General features: G+C 50.4%; 1 protein-coding gene across 1 annotated transcript in view; it reads right to left on the reverse strand.

The window, feature by feature from the left end:
- Positions 1 to 19272, reverse strand: part of TMEM266 (transmembrane protein 266) — a gene marked incomplete at both ends in the record, with an annotated part of 90785 nt that overhangs the window by 40496 nt on the left and 31017 nt on the right. The window contains 2 exons of the mRNA XM_080691666.1: positions 11001 to 11074; positions 13559 to 13713. Coding sequence (XP_080547792.1) covers positions 11001 to 11074; positions 13559 to 13713 — 229 coding nt within the window. The remainder of the gene's footprint in view (positions 1 to 11000; positions 11075 to 13558; positions 13714 to 19272) is intronic.

A 19272-nucleotide genomic window follows, 5' to 3' on the forward strand; every position in this document is an offset into this window, starting at 1 on the left:
GATCAAAAACCACCATCTCCTCCTCTTTTTTTTTTTTTTTTTGGTACTGGGGATGGAACCCAGAAGCATCCTACACCCCCAGTCCTATTTTTTATTCTGAAACAGGCTCTCACTGAGTTGCAAAGGGCCTCACTAAGTGGCTGAGGTTGACCACGAACCACAATCCTCCTGTCTCAGCCTCCCAAATGCTGGGATTACAAGCGTGAGCCACCACGCCCGGCGTTCCTTCTTCTCTTGAAAATCACTCTAGACAAGTAAGGTGGCGCAGTACTCAGTACTTCCAGTCCTCAGTCCTCAAAAGGCTGAGGCAGGAGGGTCACAGGTTCAAAGTCAGCCTCAGCAACTTAGACCCTGTTTCAAATTAAAAAAAAAAAAAAGAGGGGGTTAGGAGTAGAACTCAGAGGTAGAATGCATCTGGGTTCAATCCCAGAACCACAAAGAAAAAGAAAAAAGAAAGAAAAGAAAAAGATACGTTACTCCAAAACAGCACAGAAAATGTAAACTCTCTCTTGGATCAATCTGCAAGGCGCCCTGGCTGGAGCCTCAATGTGTACGGACAGAAAGCAGATGTAGAGCTCGCGAAGGGCTCGCCAGGGTGAGCCGAGAGGAGGCCGAGCGTTGCAGAGAAGGCCCACTTGCTCAGGCAGCGCAAGGGTGGGGGAGATCAGGGGCTGGCGCCGGGAGGTTGTTATCAAGTGTGCGAAGGGCAAACGTGGGACTTCTCAGCCTCCATGGTGGCGTGAGCCAATATCAGGATGAATATATGCCCGTCTCTCCCATCGACATGGTCTCCCTGGAGAACCCAGACAGATCCAGGAGCTCTGTACACACTGTCTCCTTCATCACGAAAAGCCCTCCAAGGTGGGCATTTTCCACCGGTCTCGGATGAGGAAGCTTGATGCTCAGAGAAGCCAAGTCCTTTCCCAGGACACACAGAGGCTGAGCCCAGAGGCTCGGGGCGGGAGTCGTGCTTCCAGCCATAACACTGGCGCACGCGGATGAACTGGCCACCTGAGCAGATACACTTTGGCAACCGGTGCCATGGGAGCAGGTGAGGGCAGGGGCGGGGGGGCTTTGAGAGGAGCGGGCAGGGGAGAGGCTCCCGATACCTCACCCAGGAGGTGATGGGATGGGGTGACCGCTGTGGGCCCTGAGCCCCAGGAACACATGTATATTTGGCTGAGCGCCCATTTCCCCTTCCTGCTTCTAAGAAGCTACTTTTAGGTGGAGGTTGGTGGTGGCAAGGCTGGTGTCATTTGTGACATCCTAACTGTCCAAGGTGAGGGTTAAACTAGGGCCATGCACACAGGAGGTACGGTTGTTAAAATCAGGAAGCAGACTGTCAAGATGTTAGGGGTTGACGCAGCTGGGTGCTGGGAGCCCGGGTGTGTGGTCAGTGGTTCACGAGGTCTTTGGTGTGCTTGGACAATTCTCTATAAGAAATACCTAGTAGAATGCTCCTAAATATGTCGTTGTAAAATAATACATAATCCATCTGCAAAGACATTTACAAAATATAATCGGACAAAAGGAAGGCAAGTTCTAGAATATCACATCCATTATAATCCATCCATTTATTTATTTGTTTTTCTTTCTTTCTCTTACTTCTCTCCTTTCTTTACTTCTTTCTTCTTTCAAGCCCAGGGGCTTCTATCTCTGACTATAACCCTAGACCTTTTTATTTGTTTATTTTGAAATAGGGTCTTGCTAAGGTGTTGATGGTCTTGCTAAATTGCTGAGGCTGGCCTCAAACCTGTGATCAACCTCCTAAGTATTAGAATTACAGGCATGTGCCAACATACCTGGCTGATCTCCTGTTTCTTTTCTTTTCTTTTCTTTTCTTTTCTTTTCTTTTCTTTTCTTTCTTTCTTTTCTTTTCTTTTCAGTACTGGGGATGGAAACCAGGGGCATTTTACCTCCAAGCTACACTCCCAGCCCTAATTTTTTATTCTTTATTTTGAAACAGGATCTCACTGAGTTGCAAAGGCCCTTACTAAGTAGTAGCTCAGGCTGTCTGCGAACCACGATCCTCCTGTCTCAGCTTCCCGAATGCTGGATTTACAAGCTTGTGCTACCACGCCTAGTTTGATCTTCTGTTCCTTAAGGAAAACTCATGTATATACACAAGCATGGGTAAGATCCATCAGACTTATATTGCATTTATTTTGAAGTGGTCTTGCTAAGTTACCTATAGATGATGGGACCATGGTGGATTTTTGGTTTCTAATTTTGGCTCTTTTGTGTTTTCTTAATTTTCTACAGTGGGAAGAATCATTCTTATAAACACCAAGATAATTTTGTCTACGCCAGAGTGATCAGATGGAGTCTTGGGGCTTACCCTAGTGTGGGTAAGGCACGGGAAGCCATCAAGTTTGTCTGGTGGAGGCTGGGCATGGTGGCACACGCTTGTAATCCCAGCATTCGGGAGGTGGAGACCAGAGGAGTGTAGTTCTCAGCCAGCCTCAGCTACGTAGCGAGGCCCTTCGCAACTCAGTGAGACCCTGTTTCAAAAAATAAAAAGACTACAAAATAGGACTGGGGGTGTAGCTCAGAGGTACGATGCCCCTGGGTTCCATCCCAAGTACTGCAAAAAAAAAAAAAAAAAAAAGATTGTCTGGTTGATGGCCTTCCAGCTTCTTCTGAATATAAAACTGATGGCCAAACATCAGGTTCAGTCTGCTTCGGGAGCCAAGGGTTGGCAAAGATGTGCTTTTTCTCGAGAATGCTGTGGCAGGTGGGACATTCTGGGTCTGCTTTTACTGCTATAATCTTAGAGCTGGAGAGAGAGGACTTTAAATATCATGTTGCCTGGCCCAAGCTCCTTCCAATGTTTTAATCCCAGGCCCATTAGCCCACCAAGCCAATGCACTGTTGAAAGCAGTGCATTCCAACTTGCTCAGAAAAGCCATCTTTGTGTGCAACCTGCCAGCACCTCGAAGTCATTCTTAAGATGGTGGCAAATGAGAAAGCAAAAATGAGATCTCGGAAAATAATTTCTCTCAAATATTTCATTTATTTTTTTATTTTGGTACCAGGGATTAAACCCAGGGCCCTTTTTGGTTTTTATTTTGAAACAGAGTCTTGCTAAGTTGTTGAGGGGCTCAATAAATTGCTAAGGCTGGCCTTGAACATGCCATCCTCCTGTTTCAGCCTCCCAAGTACTGGGATTACAGGCGTGCATCGCCACACCGGGCTTCTCAAACATGTTTAGTTGGTTCACTCCTCCAATGTTGGGTACCATATGCCCAGCCCTGCGCCCAGTAATAAGGGGAGACAGAAGGATATAATCTGAGCGGGCCAGAGGCTCTGTCCAACCACTTGTAATAACCAACCCCAGAGAGCAAGAGTGGCCCACGTGGGCGGGGTGGTCAGGACTGCTCCCTGCCAGGTGTGACGGAGGGGACTGAGCTGAGCCTCAGGGTGGGAAGGGACGTGGAGGCGGTGGCAGTAGGACCTGGGCACTTCCAAAATAAGAACCGGAGTTGGACAAGGCTGGTACCAGTTCACGAGGCACCTTTATGCAAATGAGAAAAGGGCTCCCTGCCTAGGACATGTCTACCGGTGGCCCTGGGGATTGAATCCAGAGGCACTCTACCGCTGACACACACACATCAAGCCCTTTTTATTTTTCATTTTGAAATGGTTGTGCTAAATTACCATGTACCGGCCTCCAACCTCAGATCCTGCTGTCTCAGCCTCCCAAGTTATAAGATTACAGGTCCGCAGCATGCACCGTACCTGTAATCTAGGTGACTTTTGAAAACTAGGCACTTGACTGTCAGGTTCCAGGACACTGTTGTAATAAATACACCGCATGAGCTGGGCGCCTTTTTGATGTCCCCCTGGCCTCGCACAATGGCATTGTGTTTCATTTTAGTTTAGTTTTTTGCGGTACTGGGGATGGAACCCAGGGGCATTCTACCTCCGTGCTACACCCCCAGCCCTAGTTTTTATTCTTTATTTTGAAACAGGGTCTCACTGAGTTGCAAAGGGCCTCACTAAGTAGCTGAGGCTGTCCAAAAACTGCGATCCTCCTGTCTCAACCTCCTGAATGCTGAGATTACAAGCGTGCGCCACCACACCTGGTTTGGCATTATGCTTTAAAAATCTCTACCTGTGCACCAAGGAGGGCTTGCTGAGGAGTTCTGGGACAAAGGGATCCTGTCTGTGGTAGAAACTCCGCAGGTGTCATGAAGCCTGGCTCTAGTGCCTATCTGACCAAGGACAAGGCCATGTCCTGGGGCAGGAGAGGCAGGATGGAAGCTTCTGGAACCAAAGCTGGCCCTGTGAGACACGAGCTACCTGAGGACCTGACCCATTTCCTCCTGGTCCTGCTGGACTGTCCTGATGACATGCTGGGGCTCCCACAGTGGGAGGGACTGGTGTGGAACCCCGGCTTCCCCTGACCAATCTCAAGCTTGGAGAAGGTGAGAAAGAGAGTCCTAGCCGGAGGTCTGAGCAGGGCTCCATTCCAGGTGAGGTCAGCAAGGCAACCCGTGGCTCTGCTCCAGTTCCTCCCGGGGAGGCAGGGCGACGTGCTCCAAGCCACAGTGTCTGAGTGGCTAGCCTGTCTCCCTCAGCCTGCGGCTCAGCGGAAGCCAATTTACCCTTCACCTCTCAGAGCACCGCCTTCAGGGGATGACCCAGGCTCACCAGAGGAGGGCACTGGGATGGGGGAAGGATGCTTCGTGGGTCCAGAATCCTGGGGTGGCTGCTGACGCGGGAAGGTGAGGCTCTGGCTCAGTCTGGTTTGGCAATGGACGTCACATGGCAAGTGGCGCAGGCACCCAAAGGCCAGGCTCCCTGTGAAGCAGCGCAGGCCAGGGGCCACTCCAAGAGGCTGCTAAGGGGAGACGGAGGAGGCTGTAGTGCACAGCTGTAATCCCAGTACTTGGGATGCAGAGACAGGAGGATTGCAGGTTCAAGGCCAGCCTCAGCAAATTATCAAGGCCCTCAGGAATTTAGTGAGACCCTCTTACAAAATAAAAAGGGGCTGATGGTGTAGCACAGGGATGAAATGCCCCCTGGATTCAATTCCTAGAAACACACACACACACACACACACACATTCCACACTTGAAAAGGAGATAGCTTTACTAGCTGAAATTAAAAGAAGTCTTGAACGCCAGGCGTGGTGGCGCACGCTTGTAATCCTAGTGCTTGGAAGGCGGAGACAGGAGGATCGCGCAGATTCGAAGCCAGCCTCGCTGGCTTAAGAGACCCTGTTTCCAAACAAAAATATAAAATAGGTCTGGGAGTGTAGCCTGGAGGTAGAAGGGTTCCATCCCCAGTACCACCAAAAACAGCAAAAAAAGTCTTGATCAGTTGATGACTGGTTAAGCAGAATGTGGTCTATCCACACAATGGAATATCATTCAGACCTGGAAAGGAGTGCAGCCCTGACCCATACTGCAGTGTGAAGGACCCAGGAGAACACTGTGCTAAGTGACTGAGCCGGACACCAAAGGCACACGGTGCGTGGCCGGGTGGGTACGACGTGTCCAGAGTAGCTAGGTTCCCAGAGACAGGAAGCAGCTAGTGGTCAGCAGGGGCTGGGGCAGGGGGCATGGGGGTGACTTCTTAATGAGTGTGGGGTCACCCCTGAGGGTGAGCCAAAGGCTTTGGAACTAGACAGAGGTGACAGTTGCACAACGGTGTGCGTGTACACAATGCACTGGAGTGCGTGCTGGCCGAGGGTTAGGAGAGTTCCCCTTGGGAAGAAGGAGGAGGTGGGGGGCGACGGGCGGGGGAGGAGCAGCAGCAGCTCGTCCCACCTGTGCTCCTGTCTGGAAGGCTGGTGGCCACGGACAGCTTCCTCCTCTCCCAGGGAAAGAGCTGGGGCTGCCTGGACCTTTCCACACTCCAGGGAAGGGGCCTGCACTAGGCCACGCTGCTGGAGGCTGGCCTTGGCCACGAGGCCCTAAGGACTTGTGCAATCCTAGAAGAGGCCTGTCCCGACCTCCTCCTCCCAGGCACCATGCGGCCAGCTGGGCCAGGCATCTGCCAAGGGCGATGCTGGCTGTGCGCTGGGGAAACTGTTTGCACAATTCTCCAGCTGATTTCAGAGGCTCTGCTTGTTCTGGGTGCTACAGGGCCAAATGGCAGAGCAGTGACCCGGGCTGGCCAGCACAGTGGGGTAGAGGACATGTCAAGGGCATCTGCTCCCATGCTGGGCCCTTGACCTTCCCCACCCTGAGGAACACCTGCCTCAGCCTCCAGAGGTGTGCCTTTTCTAACAGCTGTCCTCCAGCTAAGCCCAAGCCCGCCTCTCTCACTCTCTGGGGCCTGCACAGGACAAAGCAACTTGTATTCCCGGACTGGCCCTCGGAGGTCTGGGATGGGCACAGGGGAAAGTGAACCAGCTGCCCACAGAGGCCTGCGTCTGGCTCCGGGGGGCCACCCCTGCGGGATTCCACACCTCAGCGGGCCTCAGTTTCCTGACTCATATCCCCCCCTTCCTAAGGCTCAGTTTGGACAAAGGGTAGAACGTTGCTCAGGACCAGGCAAAGGGCCCCAGCACAGTGGGAACCCTTGGGCTACAGCCTTCTGGGAATTTGCCTGTGAAATCAGGCCTGCTAAGGCCGGAATGAGCCCTCACCCTTGGCTTCGGCTGTTCCCCTGGGTACATACCAGAGAAGGAAGGGCGGGACCCGAGGGGTGACATTCACTTTTCCCAGGCGAGGAGGGAGGCTGGGTGTCCTGAATCTGGGGTCAGAGGTCTTGCTGGGTCAGACCTGCCTTCTCGATTCCTGGCTCTAGCCCTGGTCTTTCCCCTAGATTCCCCCGGCACCAGGCCATGGAGGAAGGGAAGCCCAGGGCCTTAGGCCAGGTCTTGGCTGGAAGTGGCCCCATAACCCCACTCTGCTCTCCTTGTCTGTGTGGGTTTTAATAAGGAACCCTCTGGTATTTTCAGCAGGCAAACCTGCATGTTTGTCTGCTGAAAGGGACCTGCGGCTGAGGGACATTGGCCCCTGGCCCTTTCTGTTGAGGTACCACAGTCATAGTAAACACAAACACCCTCGGACATTTCCAACCGGCCCCCTCTGGGTCCCTGCTAGCACCAAGGTTCTGACACTTGGTTCTCCTGGTGCTCCGTGAGACCACGGAAGACCACGCTTGCTGGTGACTGTGAGGCTGCTGCTGTGTGAGGTCACTGCCCCAGCCCCTCCATCCATCGTGCTGGGCGGGGCGTCCTGCTGCTCTATGACCTGGCTTCAGTCTCTCCCTCTTCCCTCCCTCCCATCTATCCTTCCTTCCTTCCTTCCTTCCTTCCTTCCTTCCTTCCTTCCTTCCTTCTTTCCTTCCTTCCACTGGAATTTGAACCCAGAGGCAGTAGGCCTCCAAGCTATACCCCTCTGCTGGGTGTCGTGGCACACGCCTGTAATCCCAGTAATTGGGAGGCTGAGACAGGGGGATCACAGGTTCGAGGACATTCTCAGCAAGTAGTGAGACTCTCAACCTAGTCAGACCGTATTTCAAAATAAGAATAAAATTGGGCTAGGGGTGTAGCTCTGGGGTAGAATGCCCTTAGGTTCAATATCCAGCAACACACACACACACACACACACACACACACACACACACACACACACGAATAAGAAGCAAGAAAAAGAAAGAAAGAAAAAAGAAAAAAAAGAAACAATCTCACTAAGTTGAGGGTTTGACTAAGTTGCTGAGACTGGCCTTGAACCTGTGAGCCTCTTGATTCAGCCTCCCAAGTACTTGGACCAGCCTTCTCCCTAGCCCCTGTCCTGTAGCCCAGCCCTCCCTGCCGTGCCTGTGGAAGCCCCAGCCCCCTCCCCACTGGGGGACTCTGAGGCTGTGAGTCCTGCACACAGGCCCTCGTCTGTCTCAGGTGGTTCGTCTCCGGCAGTGACAGGAAGGGAATGCCAAATTAACGCTGGGTAATAAATTCTGCAAAAGCCAATAAAATCAAGGCAGAAGGATAGAAAAGAAGAACCGCGCAACTGATTCAACATTTTTGTTGGCAGCCACAGAGGCATGGCACATTTTCCGAGGTTTGCATCAAGGGGACATCTGGCCTCAGCCCATGTGTTTGTAAGAGGGAATCCCATGAGCAGAGACAAGGGGCCCAAGGGGGCAGTACCCCAGTGGGGGCTCTAAGCCAGGGAGCAGGAACCCCCAGGCAAATGGTCTCAGTGAGCTGTTTGGGAAACTTCCCAGAGGATAGGGCTGGGATCTGCTCCCACAGTGTGAGCCTCGGGCCACGCTCACCAGCCAACTCCATGGGCTGTGGGAGCCGAGGCTGGGCAGGCTTAAAATGCCTGCCGCCCAGCACAGCACACCCCACACCCACCCCGACATGGGATTCTGGACTCAGGGCCTGAGGCCCAGCCCTCCATTTGTTTTTCAGGGAGAGGAAGAGAGAGAGAGAGAGAGAGAGAGAGAGAGAGAGAGAGAGAGAGAGAGAGAGAGAGAGGCCAAGACCATTAGGCCAGAGATGAATTGGCCTACAAGAGGGACCTGGGATCCAGGCATGGTGGTACAGGCCTGTAATACCAGTTCTTGGCAAGCTTAGACAGGAGGATCACAAGTTAGAAGCCAGCCTCAGTAATTTAGCAAGACCCTTAGCAACTCAGTGAGTCCCTATCTAAAAATAATAATAAAAAAATGGCTAGGCTGTAGCTTGGAGGTGGAATGCCTGTGATCAGTCCACAGTCCACAGTACCAAAACCAACCAACCAACCAATGAGCAGAGGGACCTGGGATCCCAGCCCTTGGGCTCTGCGGTCACACCATCAAATATTCTCTTCCTCCATATCTTGTCCATGCTGTCTCTCTCCACAGTATCCTTCCTCCTTCTAAGGTCACACTGTGCTCGGAGACCCAGAGGCCCTGTGCCTCCAATGTAGCAGGAGCCATGTATGCGTGTGTGTGTGTGTGTGTGTGTGTGTGTGTGTGTGTGTTCACATGCGTGTTCCCAGCAGGACGTCTGCCTTTTACCGAGTCTCTGTGGGCTGATATGTATCTATGGTATGATGGGAAGTGGGAGCGAATAGGCCGAATGGGACACTCTATTTGAAGGAATTGGTTTTCCAGCCGGTTGTGGTAGTACATGTCTGTAATCCCAGTTCTTGGAGGCTGAGACAGGAAGATCAAAGGTTTACGGCTAGCCTCAGCCTTCGTGAGACCCTCAACATCATTGTGAGACTGTGTCATATAAAAATAAAATAAAAGCCAGGAGTGGTGGCACACACTTGTAATCACAGCATTCGGGAGGCTGAGACCGGAGGATTGTGGTTCGTGGACAGCCTCAGCTACTTAGTGAGGCCCTTCACAACTTAGTGAGACTCTGTTTCAAAAAACAAAAAGACTAAAAAAAAAAAAAATAGGGCTGGGAGTGTAGCTCAGATGTAAAATGCCCCTGGGTTCCATCCCCAATACCATAAAATGAATGAATGAATGAATGAATGAATGAATGAATGAATAAAATAAAATAAAAGGGCTGGTGGTATAGCTTGGAAGTAGAACAGCTCTGGTTTCAATACCCAGTACCACCAAAAAACAAAAACAAAACAAGAGGGAGAGAGTGAAAGCATGCGTGCACATGTGGCGTGGTGGCACACCCTTGTAATCCCAGTACTTGGGAGGCTGAGACAGGAAGATTACAGGTTTGTGGCCAGCATCAACTACTTAGTAAGACCCTCTGCAACTTGGTGAAACCCTGTTTCAAAATAAAAAATAAAATAGGGATAGGGTAGAACTCAGAGGTAGAACGGTCTCTGGGTTCAGTCCCCAGTACCACACACACAGAAAGAAGAAACTGGCTTTTTTACATGGCACCTCCATCCCTCGGTGACCACCCTGTTCACAGAAGAAAGCACAGCCCTTCAGTCCTGCTGGGAGGTCTTTCCATAGCAGCTTCAAGCCAGTGCCCCTCCGAGTGCAGGCTAGAGTGTCATCGTGATGGCCTGGGAACTGCTCAAGAGAGAGTCACTCACCCCTGTGAAAACAGAGGAATGTGCATGTGCTGGGATCCTGGTTTCTCAAGCGCTTGGGTCCTCACACAGGGCTATCCAGGCCCTGCACCAAGCCCTGGTGTCCCCCAGTTAGCTTGTTCTGACGTGGTCTTGATCCTCTGACTCCGGTGAGAGGCACCTGTGCGCGTCTGACCCCCGATGGCAGCAGCAGAACCCTCGGCTCAGCCCTCAGGGCTCATGGCTTGGCTTGTTCAGACCCCAGGTCCCCTGCAGGATCTGATCAAGTATACTGCCCAGCTCGAAGACTGTGACCTTTGCCCTCTGCCCTCTGCCCTCTGCATGCTGCAGTCTGAGGGTCCAGCTGACCGTGGCCTGTGCTAATTGCGCCCACCTCCAGCTACATGGGTATCAGCCTTACCTCCTGCTTGCCCCTAACTGGCTATACCAACTACTTTCAGGTTTCTTTCTTTTTCTTTTGGTATCGAGTATTGAACCCAAAGGTACTCTACCTTTGAGTTATATCCCACCCCCATTTTATTTTTATTTTGATTTATTTATTTATTTATTTATTTATTGGTTTATTGGTACTGGGGAATGAACTCAAGACCTATACCCCCAACCCTTTTTATTTTGAAACAATCTCGTTACATTGCTGAGGCTGGCCTTGAACCTGTGAACCTAATGTCTCAGCCTCCCAAATACTGGGATTCCAGGCGTGTACCCTTGCTTCTGCTAACCGCTTTCTGTTCTTCAACTCTGTCCTGCCCAGTCTCGCCTTTACCAATGCCATTGCATGCTCCTCACCTGGACAACACCGGCCCCTCCGCTGGGACTCCCCGCAGGGGTCACCTGTTCAGGCCAAGCCTCCTGGGTGTGCCTGTGGCTCCCCTGCTTCCTGCCCTGGGGCAGAACTCAGTGCCCTGTGTGTGCCCCTCTCTGCAGCCTCAGGACTAGCAGAGGGCCTGACACTGGGAACTATTTTGAGAAGCAAAGCTCTCTTTCCCTAGGCAGGCGTTTGCCCTCACGAAGCGGTTACAGGGCCCGTGAGTGGTTACCTACCTCTGAGAAGAACGCGGAGAGAATGACCAGACTGATCCAGTGAATGACCCCGGCAAACTGGAATGCACTGGAAACTGCGGGGACAGAGGAGGGGCGGTTTTAGGAGCTAGGGACTGGGCGTGTTGGTAGATGGGGCTTCTCAGCATCGGGTAGGCCTCTGGAACAAGGACCCTGTCTGTGAACATTTGGATCTGGTAGGAATTGGGTTAGAGAATGAGAGGGGCCATCTGTGATGGAGGTGTGTGTGTGTGTGTGTGTGTGAGGGAGTTGTGGCCTATGGTGCTATCTGTCCAGCCCAAGAGGGCTGCCTCCTCCCCGCAGGCCACCTGTGGGCCTTTGGGTAGAGCCCAAAGGACTGGAGCCTCTGGAGAGATCTCTGAAGACATCTGTGACTGTCTGATCTGCATAGCCAGCTTCAGTCAAATCTGGTTGAGCTCAGAAATCCACTACACGGTTCACCTCAAAGCTTGTGTTCTGTGGGTGGGATGCCAGGCACGCTTCCTACGACTCTGGGTCCTGAAAGCTCCGAGTGGCCGAGATGGCTGTGTCTGTGGGGCGTTTTGGAGAGACGGCCAGCCAGAGTGAGGGGCTGGGAGCTGTTGAGAGCACCGCTGCAGCTGTCCGCCACTGACCGCTCCCTCCCACTTTCTGCTAACCAGCCTGCGCAGAGCACAGCTTATGAGCCAGTGAGGCCAAGAGCCGGGTGCTGGGGCCTGTGACAAAGGTCAGGTGAGCTTTGATGGAGAGAGGGCAGGACGGGTGCTCTGCAGAGGCAAGCTGAAGAGACACTGGGACTTAAAGAGGGAGAGGCTGGGGCCAGAGATAAAGCCCAGGATTCTCAGTGGGGATAGCTGGCTGAGAGAGGAAGCCACAACCTTTCCCTATGTTCTGGGATCCGCTACCCCTGAGGGTTGGTAGGGACAGGTCCAGTAAACCCAAGGGGAAGGAGGCTGTGGGGGACCTCTGAGGTCCCCTGGCTTTGAGCCAATATGACCGTCAAAAGGTGAGCCTGGGGATTCCCTCCCATCCCGGGCCACATGAATACCAGTGAGAACCAAGAGGCTGAGGCCTGGGTGACTCTGAAAAGTCCTCCATATGATTCTGAAAACATAAAATCTCTCCCCCCATTATTTCTCAAATGAATTCCTGTGCCCTTTTTTTTTTACGGTTTGCTTTAGAAGAGTCATAAATCTCTGATTGTGCGTTTTATGGAATTTAAGATGCCTTTTATGAGCTGCTATTGGATCTCCCACCAAAATCAATCTCCCGGATACTTAATTTTAAGCAAAATTCCAGTGTCGGCTGGGTTCTCAGTTCTACTCAACGCCTCCTCATAGCCCGAGCAGCGGAGGGCCCCAGCTATGATCCACCACTGGAAAGAAAGTCTCCATTATGGTCACATCTCATAAAAAGCAGACAGTGTGGATGGGTGGGAGGGAAAGTCTACAACGTGGTTTAATTGAAGACAGGTTGAGGGTAAACCCAGCACCAGTCACTTTCTGCTGCAGGATACTTTAATTGGAACCAAGGGGCCACCAGCTGTGCACACACACAAAAAAAAACCCACACACCTACGCTTATCAGACAAAAACGATTCTGTGTTCACTGCCGTCCTCTCTCAGAGAGCAGAAGAGTCTAATGCAATGTGGAGGGAGCTTTGACAGACTCCGAGGACAGAGATTCCAGTAAAGGAATTGGGGTCACTTGAGAAAATAAGCCCAAGATGACCATATAGGTTTGGGGGTGGCTGAAAATCTGGGTATTGTCAGTGGCAGAAAAGGAAATTTCTCTGGGGTAAAAAATTTTGCCTTTTTTTTTTAAACCTGCGCTTAAATGTTCTTCAAGCTTAAATGTTCTTCTCGAAAACCAAGAGCTTTAGCAGACGCCAAGCGTCAAGCGCCCCAGGCCCTGGCCCTCCGCTGTACCAAAGAGGGGCCTACAAAAGCAGAATAGGAAATGGGCCAAATCTTTTATGCTTTGTCTGTAAAATGGAGTCATAACCAGTCTTGCCCAGAGTGTGGCTGGTAGGATCAAATGTGTGAAAACATGCTTTCAAAATTATCACCATGTATGCAGATAAAACGGTCAACTTACAGCCGTATAACAGTACAAGGACACTTCTCATCATGGCAGTCGCTGTCATTATAAGTTACGACAACAGTGAGATGCCTCCGTAAATGAGAACTCTCTTTAAACTACCACTAAAAAACAATTAAAAATTTTTAAAAAAAACTAACCTGGAAAAAATTCCAAATGTGAACAATAATAAAAAATATATACAGGGGTCCCCAACATTTCAACTCATCAGTTTCTAATAATGGGATGCCGAGGAAAGGGACTGAAGAGGACATATTGGGCAGAGGGGACAAAGGGTGCTGACCAGGCGAGAAGGGGCCGGTGCATTTCATCCCCAAAGGCAATCCCCGTGCCTTGGGCCGGCGCACTCAGAGGCAGGGGCTGGGGGCCGGTCACAGTCTGCTGGTTGGGGACCCCTGATGGATGCACAGTGAATATCAACATCATACGTATTTGCACATGTATGTCTCTTTGCTACTCACACTGGAGAAGCTTTATATCTATTAGAAGTTCCAGAGTCAGGAGAATCACCACCAATATTACACAGGCTACCAGGAAACTGTTGAGACTTGCACTGAGCAAAAATACCTGCCATACGGCTGCTCTCTTCCCACAGCATGGCTTCAGCCAGTTAGACCTGTGGGGAGAAAAGTAGGAGAGGAGGGGCTGAGAGTAGGAGGGGACACGAGGGTAGATCCCAGCCTCAGCCTGCCTCAGACCCACCAGCCTCGCCTCCTGGGCTCTGCTTGGCTCTAGTCTTGACCCTGGAACATAGTCTTAACTCAAGAGGCCACAGAGCAGAATCATAAGGAGCAAAGATGCTGACTGTGCCCAGTCACAGCATCTTCCTGCGCCTCCGTCTCCTTGTCGTTAAGATGGGTATGTGACCCACGTCCGACAGACTGGTAGAACCTGCCTATGTGGTGAAGGGCCCATGAAAAGGTGCTGTTATTAGATTTCTGTGTATCTCAGAGCCTAATGCTGGCTCCGACATTTAGGAGAACCTCAATTTGTCTTCAGTAAATGCTCAAGGAATTAGTGCATTGATTTCCTATCTTGCAGATATAGAAAGAAGATTTAAATTGGGCGTGATGGTACACCCCTACAATCCCAGTTCTTCGAAGGCTGAGACAGGAGATCACAGGCTCGAAGCTAGCGCACGGTAACTTGGAGAGACCCTGTTTCAAAATTAAAAATAAGCCGGGTGTGGTGGCGCACGCTTGTAATCCCCACGCTTGGGAGGCAGAGACAGGAGGATCGCGCAGGTTCGAAGCCAGCCACGCTGGCTTAAGAGACCCTATTTCCAAATAAAAATATAAAAATAGGTCTGGGAGTGTAGCCCGGAGTAGAAGGGCTTCCAGGAACCCCAGTACCACCAAAAAAAAAAAAAAAAAAAAAAAAGAAATTAAAAATAAGCCGGGAGTGGTGGCAGATGTTTGTCATCTCAGTACTTGGGAGGCTGATTCCAGGTTCTCAGCCAGCCTCAGCTACTTAGTGAGACCTCTGCAACTTAGTGTGACTCTGTTTCAAAATAAAGAATTAAAAATAGGGCTGGGGGTATATCTCACAGGTAGAATGCCCCCTGGGTTCAATCCCTAGCATTGCAAAAAATAAAAAATAAAAATAAAATAAAAAATAAAAAAGGGCAGGATGTTTACTTCACCGAGGGCGCCCCTGGGTTCAATCCCTAGCATTGCAAAAAATAAAAAATAAAAATAAAATAAAAAATAAAAAAGGGCAGGATGTTTACTTCACCGAGGGCGCCCCTGGGTTCAATCCCTAGTCTCTCACAAACAGATTTGAACTAGATCTCCGGTTTTCAAAGTAGGTTGTATAGAACACTAGTTCTACAGAATGTTACTAGTTGTTATTTGATAAAAAGCTTCCATGATTGGTAAGTTTTGGAAAACTTGGGTTAAATAAAGTTAGATGAGTATTTTTTCTATGTGGGGCCTTTTAGTGCCTTTATTAATTTATTCTAGTACTGAGAATTGAACCCAGATGCATTCTACCTCCAATCTACACCCCCAGCCCCTTTCATTCATTTCCTTATTTTTATTTTGAAAGAGGATCTCACTAGTTGCTGTAGCTGGCCTCGGACCTGTGACTCTCCTGTCTCAGCCTTTCTCAGTGTCTTTACTGATGCTGTCACGCATCATCGCGCTCCAAAGGGATCATAGCATCAGGGTTTCCCAAACTTGTCGGACCGTGTCACCCTTTTGTTACAGAGTACCTAGCATATCTTTTGGGAGACGGGGTGAACTTGGACAGTCACAAACAGAGAGGACCCCTGAGGACAAACTCTCTCCTGAGTGGGTCTGGAGGTGGGGAAGCGGTCACAGAAGCCCAGAGCTGGGTGGGTCCCATAGGGTTTTCAATCCTTTCTCCTCAGAAACACAAGAGAGGCTCCTCTGAGTGGGGCAAGGAGCCCAGGGCTGACGGGGTTGCTGAGCTCAGACCTCCATCACTTGGTCCTTCAGGTAGGAGTTAGACCTGCCCGCCCTTCCTTTCTGAGGAAGAATTAGACGTCCTGGAGAGGCAGAGACAGTGCCTGTCTTCAGCCACCCTGGGACCATGTGCAAGGGTGACCCAAAGGCAGTCACCAAAGGTACCTACTGAAGGCAGGTGACCAAAGACTACCTCCCTGGCTCTAAAACAGGGTCCACACTTCTTAACTCATAGGGTTTTATTTTTTATTTATTTATTTTTAATTTTTATTTTTTTGGTGGTACTGGGGTTCCTGGAAGCCCTTCTACCTCTGGGCTACACTCCCAGACCTATTTTCACATTTTTTTTTTTTTAAATTTGGAAACAGGGTCTCCTAAACCAGCACGCGTGGCTGGCTTCGAACCTACGCGATCCTCCTATCTCTGCCTCCCAAGCGCGGGGATTACAAGCATGCGCCACCACGCCCGGCAACTCATAGGGTTTAAAAAGCAAAATGAAAGCTGGGAGTGGTGGTACACGCCTATGATCCCAGTACTTTGGAAGCTGAAACGGGAGGATTCTGAGGATTTCAAGTTCAGCCTCAGTGACATAGTGAGAGCCTACTTCAAAATAAAAAAATAAAATAAGATAGGGCTAGGAGTGTGAGTTAGAGGTAGAATGCCCCAGAGTTTAATAGTTCAATCCTTAATAACACACACACACACACACACACTCTCTCTCTCTCTCTCTCTCTCTCTCTCTCTCTCACAAAGTAAAACGAGAGAATGTATCTGACCTGTTCAGCATAATGTAGCTGAAATGGTGTGATGATGGTGATGATGATGATGATAATGATGATGATGGCGGTGATGATGATGATGATGGTGGTGGTGGTGATGATGATGGTGAGGATGATGGTAATGAGGATGATGATGATGATGTTGGTGATGATGATGGATATGATGATGATGATGGTGGTGGTGGTGATGATGATGGTGATGATGGCGATGATGATGATGGTGATGATGATGATGGTGATGATGATGATGATGATGGTGATGATGATGGTGGCGGCGATGATGATGATGGTGATGATTATGATGATGATGGTGATGGTAATGATGATGATGTTTGTGATGATGATGGTGATGGTGATGATGATGGTGGCGATGATGATGATGGCGATGATGATGATGGTGATGATGATGATGATGATGGCGATGATGATGGTGATGGTGATGATGATGGTGGTGATGATGATGATGTTAGTGGTGATGATGATGATGGTGGTGATGGCGATGATGATGATGGTGATGGTAATGATGATGATGGTGATGGTAATGATGATGATGATGATGGTGGTGATGGTGATGATGATGATGATGATGGTGGTGACGATGATGATGATGGTGATGATTATGATGATGATGGTGATGGTGGTGATGATGATGTTTGTGATGATGGCGGTGGTGATGATGATGATGGTGATGATGATGATGGTGATGATGACGATGATGATGATGATGGTGATGGTGATGGTGATGGTGGTGATGATGATGATGTTGGTGGTGATGATGGTAATGATGATGATGATGGTGGTGATGATAATGATGATGATGGTGATGATGATGGTGGTGATGATGATGGTGATGAAGATGATGATGATGGTGGTGATGGTGGTGGTGGTGATGATGATGTTGGTGATGGCGATGATGATGATATAGACGATGATGATGATGGTGATGGCAATGATGGTGACGATGATGATGTAAAGTATCACTGGCCCAAACAGTTGGCCATCACCCCCCATCCTTCCCATCCAGAGGAAGCCAGTCTGCTGCAGCCTGCTGCAGGGGGCCGGTGCCTGTTTTGAGGAATGTAGTGAATGCTCCAGGTGGGAGTTCTTGCTCACAGTCCATCCTGGGAAAGCTTGGAGGGCAGAGCTCAGAGCTCTTCAAGCTACCTGGTGGGAAATCGGGCTCACTCAAGTCTTTCTTGATACTTTCTGTCACCTCTGAGGGGTCCTGTTCTCAGCTCTGTGGGAATGCAAAGACTGGGTTCAGCCTCCTTAGTTTTAGGAAGCTGCTCCCAGAAAAGTGATGAAAAAGACGAGGAGGTCATTTTGGACAGAAGGGTGTTTGATGTGGGACCCCACATGGCTCACGGGTGTGGGGTGTCAGGTCAGAAGAGGGGGCTTCTTGTTTAAGGGAAGTGTAGAACATGGAGAGAAAGCTCAGCGGGGCCAGATGGTGAAGGACATCAAAACCTTCATTATCCTTGCAAATGGATTTTGAAGAGCATCGCAACACCACTTCCTTGCAGGCTCCCGTGTGCCAACCCCTAAGCAAGAGGCCGCTGGGGGAGCCCCAAACTGAAGCCAGGTGGCACTCAGCAGGGCTGCTAGATAAATACAGGAGCCCAGTCAAATTCAAATTTCACGCGATTCACAAGTAATCTCCCAGTATAAAAATGTCCCAAACATTGCAAAGGTATCATTTATACTAAAAAACAAACTATCTGTTGCTCATCTGAAATTCAATGGAGCTGGGCACCCTGTATTCTCATCTGCTAAATCTGGCAGGCCATCCCTGGCGAGGGTGGCTGTGATTTGGTCACAGAAAGGCACAAGAACTCTGGGACCCAGGTGGGTAGCCGGGGTCGGCAGAAGGAAAGCCCAGGAGAAGACCACTTGCCCCAGAGGGGAAGGAGGAAAGGCCCAGGATCGCTGGAGAGTGCTGCCTATAGGAGGGACCGCTGCATGGAGCTCTAGAGCTAAGACTCATTGTGTGGCTGCTTTCTCACCTCCCCACCCAGCCCGCCAGCCTCACCTGCTTCCCTGCTTCTCCCCTGGCCACTCAGCCCTATTTTCATCTTTCTTACCTCTCTCTCTTCCTGCCCCTCCTTCAAGCTGTCTCAGCACTTTTGAAAGTTTTGATACCCCACCCCTATGAACTCCTCCCATGGTGTACACACCAGAGGGACCCAACTCTGATCCCACATCCTCCTAAAACCCGGTGCAATATCTGTGGCCCCTAAGGCTGAAGCCATTTCATTGCCATTTGACCCTGGAGCTGAGCACCACCCAGCAGCTGCGCAGGCTGTGGCCTCTGAGCTGTCATGTTGGGGCGGCAGTGAGCTGGAGACCTCACCCTCACGGTCCACAGATGCACCTGGCTACTTGTCTGCACCTCTTGCATCAGATGTGTTATAGTTTAGATTTAAAATACTCCCCCTCCAAGCAGGGCACAGTGAACACATCTAGAATCCCCGTGCTTGGGAAGCCAAGACAGGAGGATCTCAGGTTGGAGGACAGTCTCAGCAACTTAGTGAGACCCTGTTTCAAAATAAAATAGGGCTGGAGGTATAACTCAGAGATAGTGTACCCCTGGGTTCAATCCTCAGAGTCATAAAATAAAATGATAAAACGTCCCCCAGACCTTGTGTGTCGGAGGTGGGTCCCTGGGGGTGTGGTCAGGGGCAGGGTCTTTCTGGGTCAGCTGCTGCAGCTCCCTCTTCTTTTTTCTCCCCTGCTGCCATGAGCTGATAACAAGCTCTCTCCTCCTCCTCTCTGCTCCCTGCCATTCTGCCCTGAGAACCTGCTGCCCCAGCTCCTGCTTGGAAGCCGGTCTAACATGGACGGAGTCTCCAGAATCTGTGAGCAAATTAACCTTCTTTCCCTTAGGTTTCGTGTGTGTGTGTCAGGGGTTTGGATCACAGCAGCGAGAATGCTGAGTGAAACAGGAGGAGCACAGGGCAGAGGGAGGGAGGC

The sequence above is a fragment of the Muscardinus avellanarius genome (genome assembly GCF_963383645.1).
Source record: "Muscardinus avellanarius genome assembly, chromosome: 3".
NCBI lineage: Eukaryota > Metazoa > Chordata > Mammalia > Rodentia > Gliridae > Muscardinus > Muscardinus avellanarius.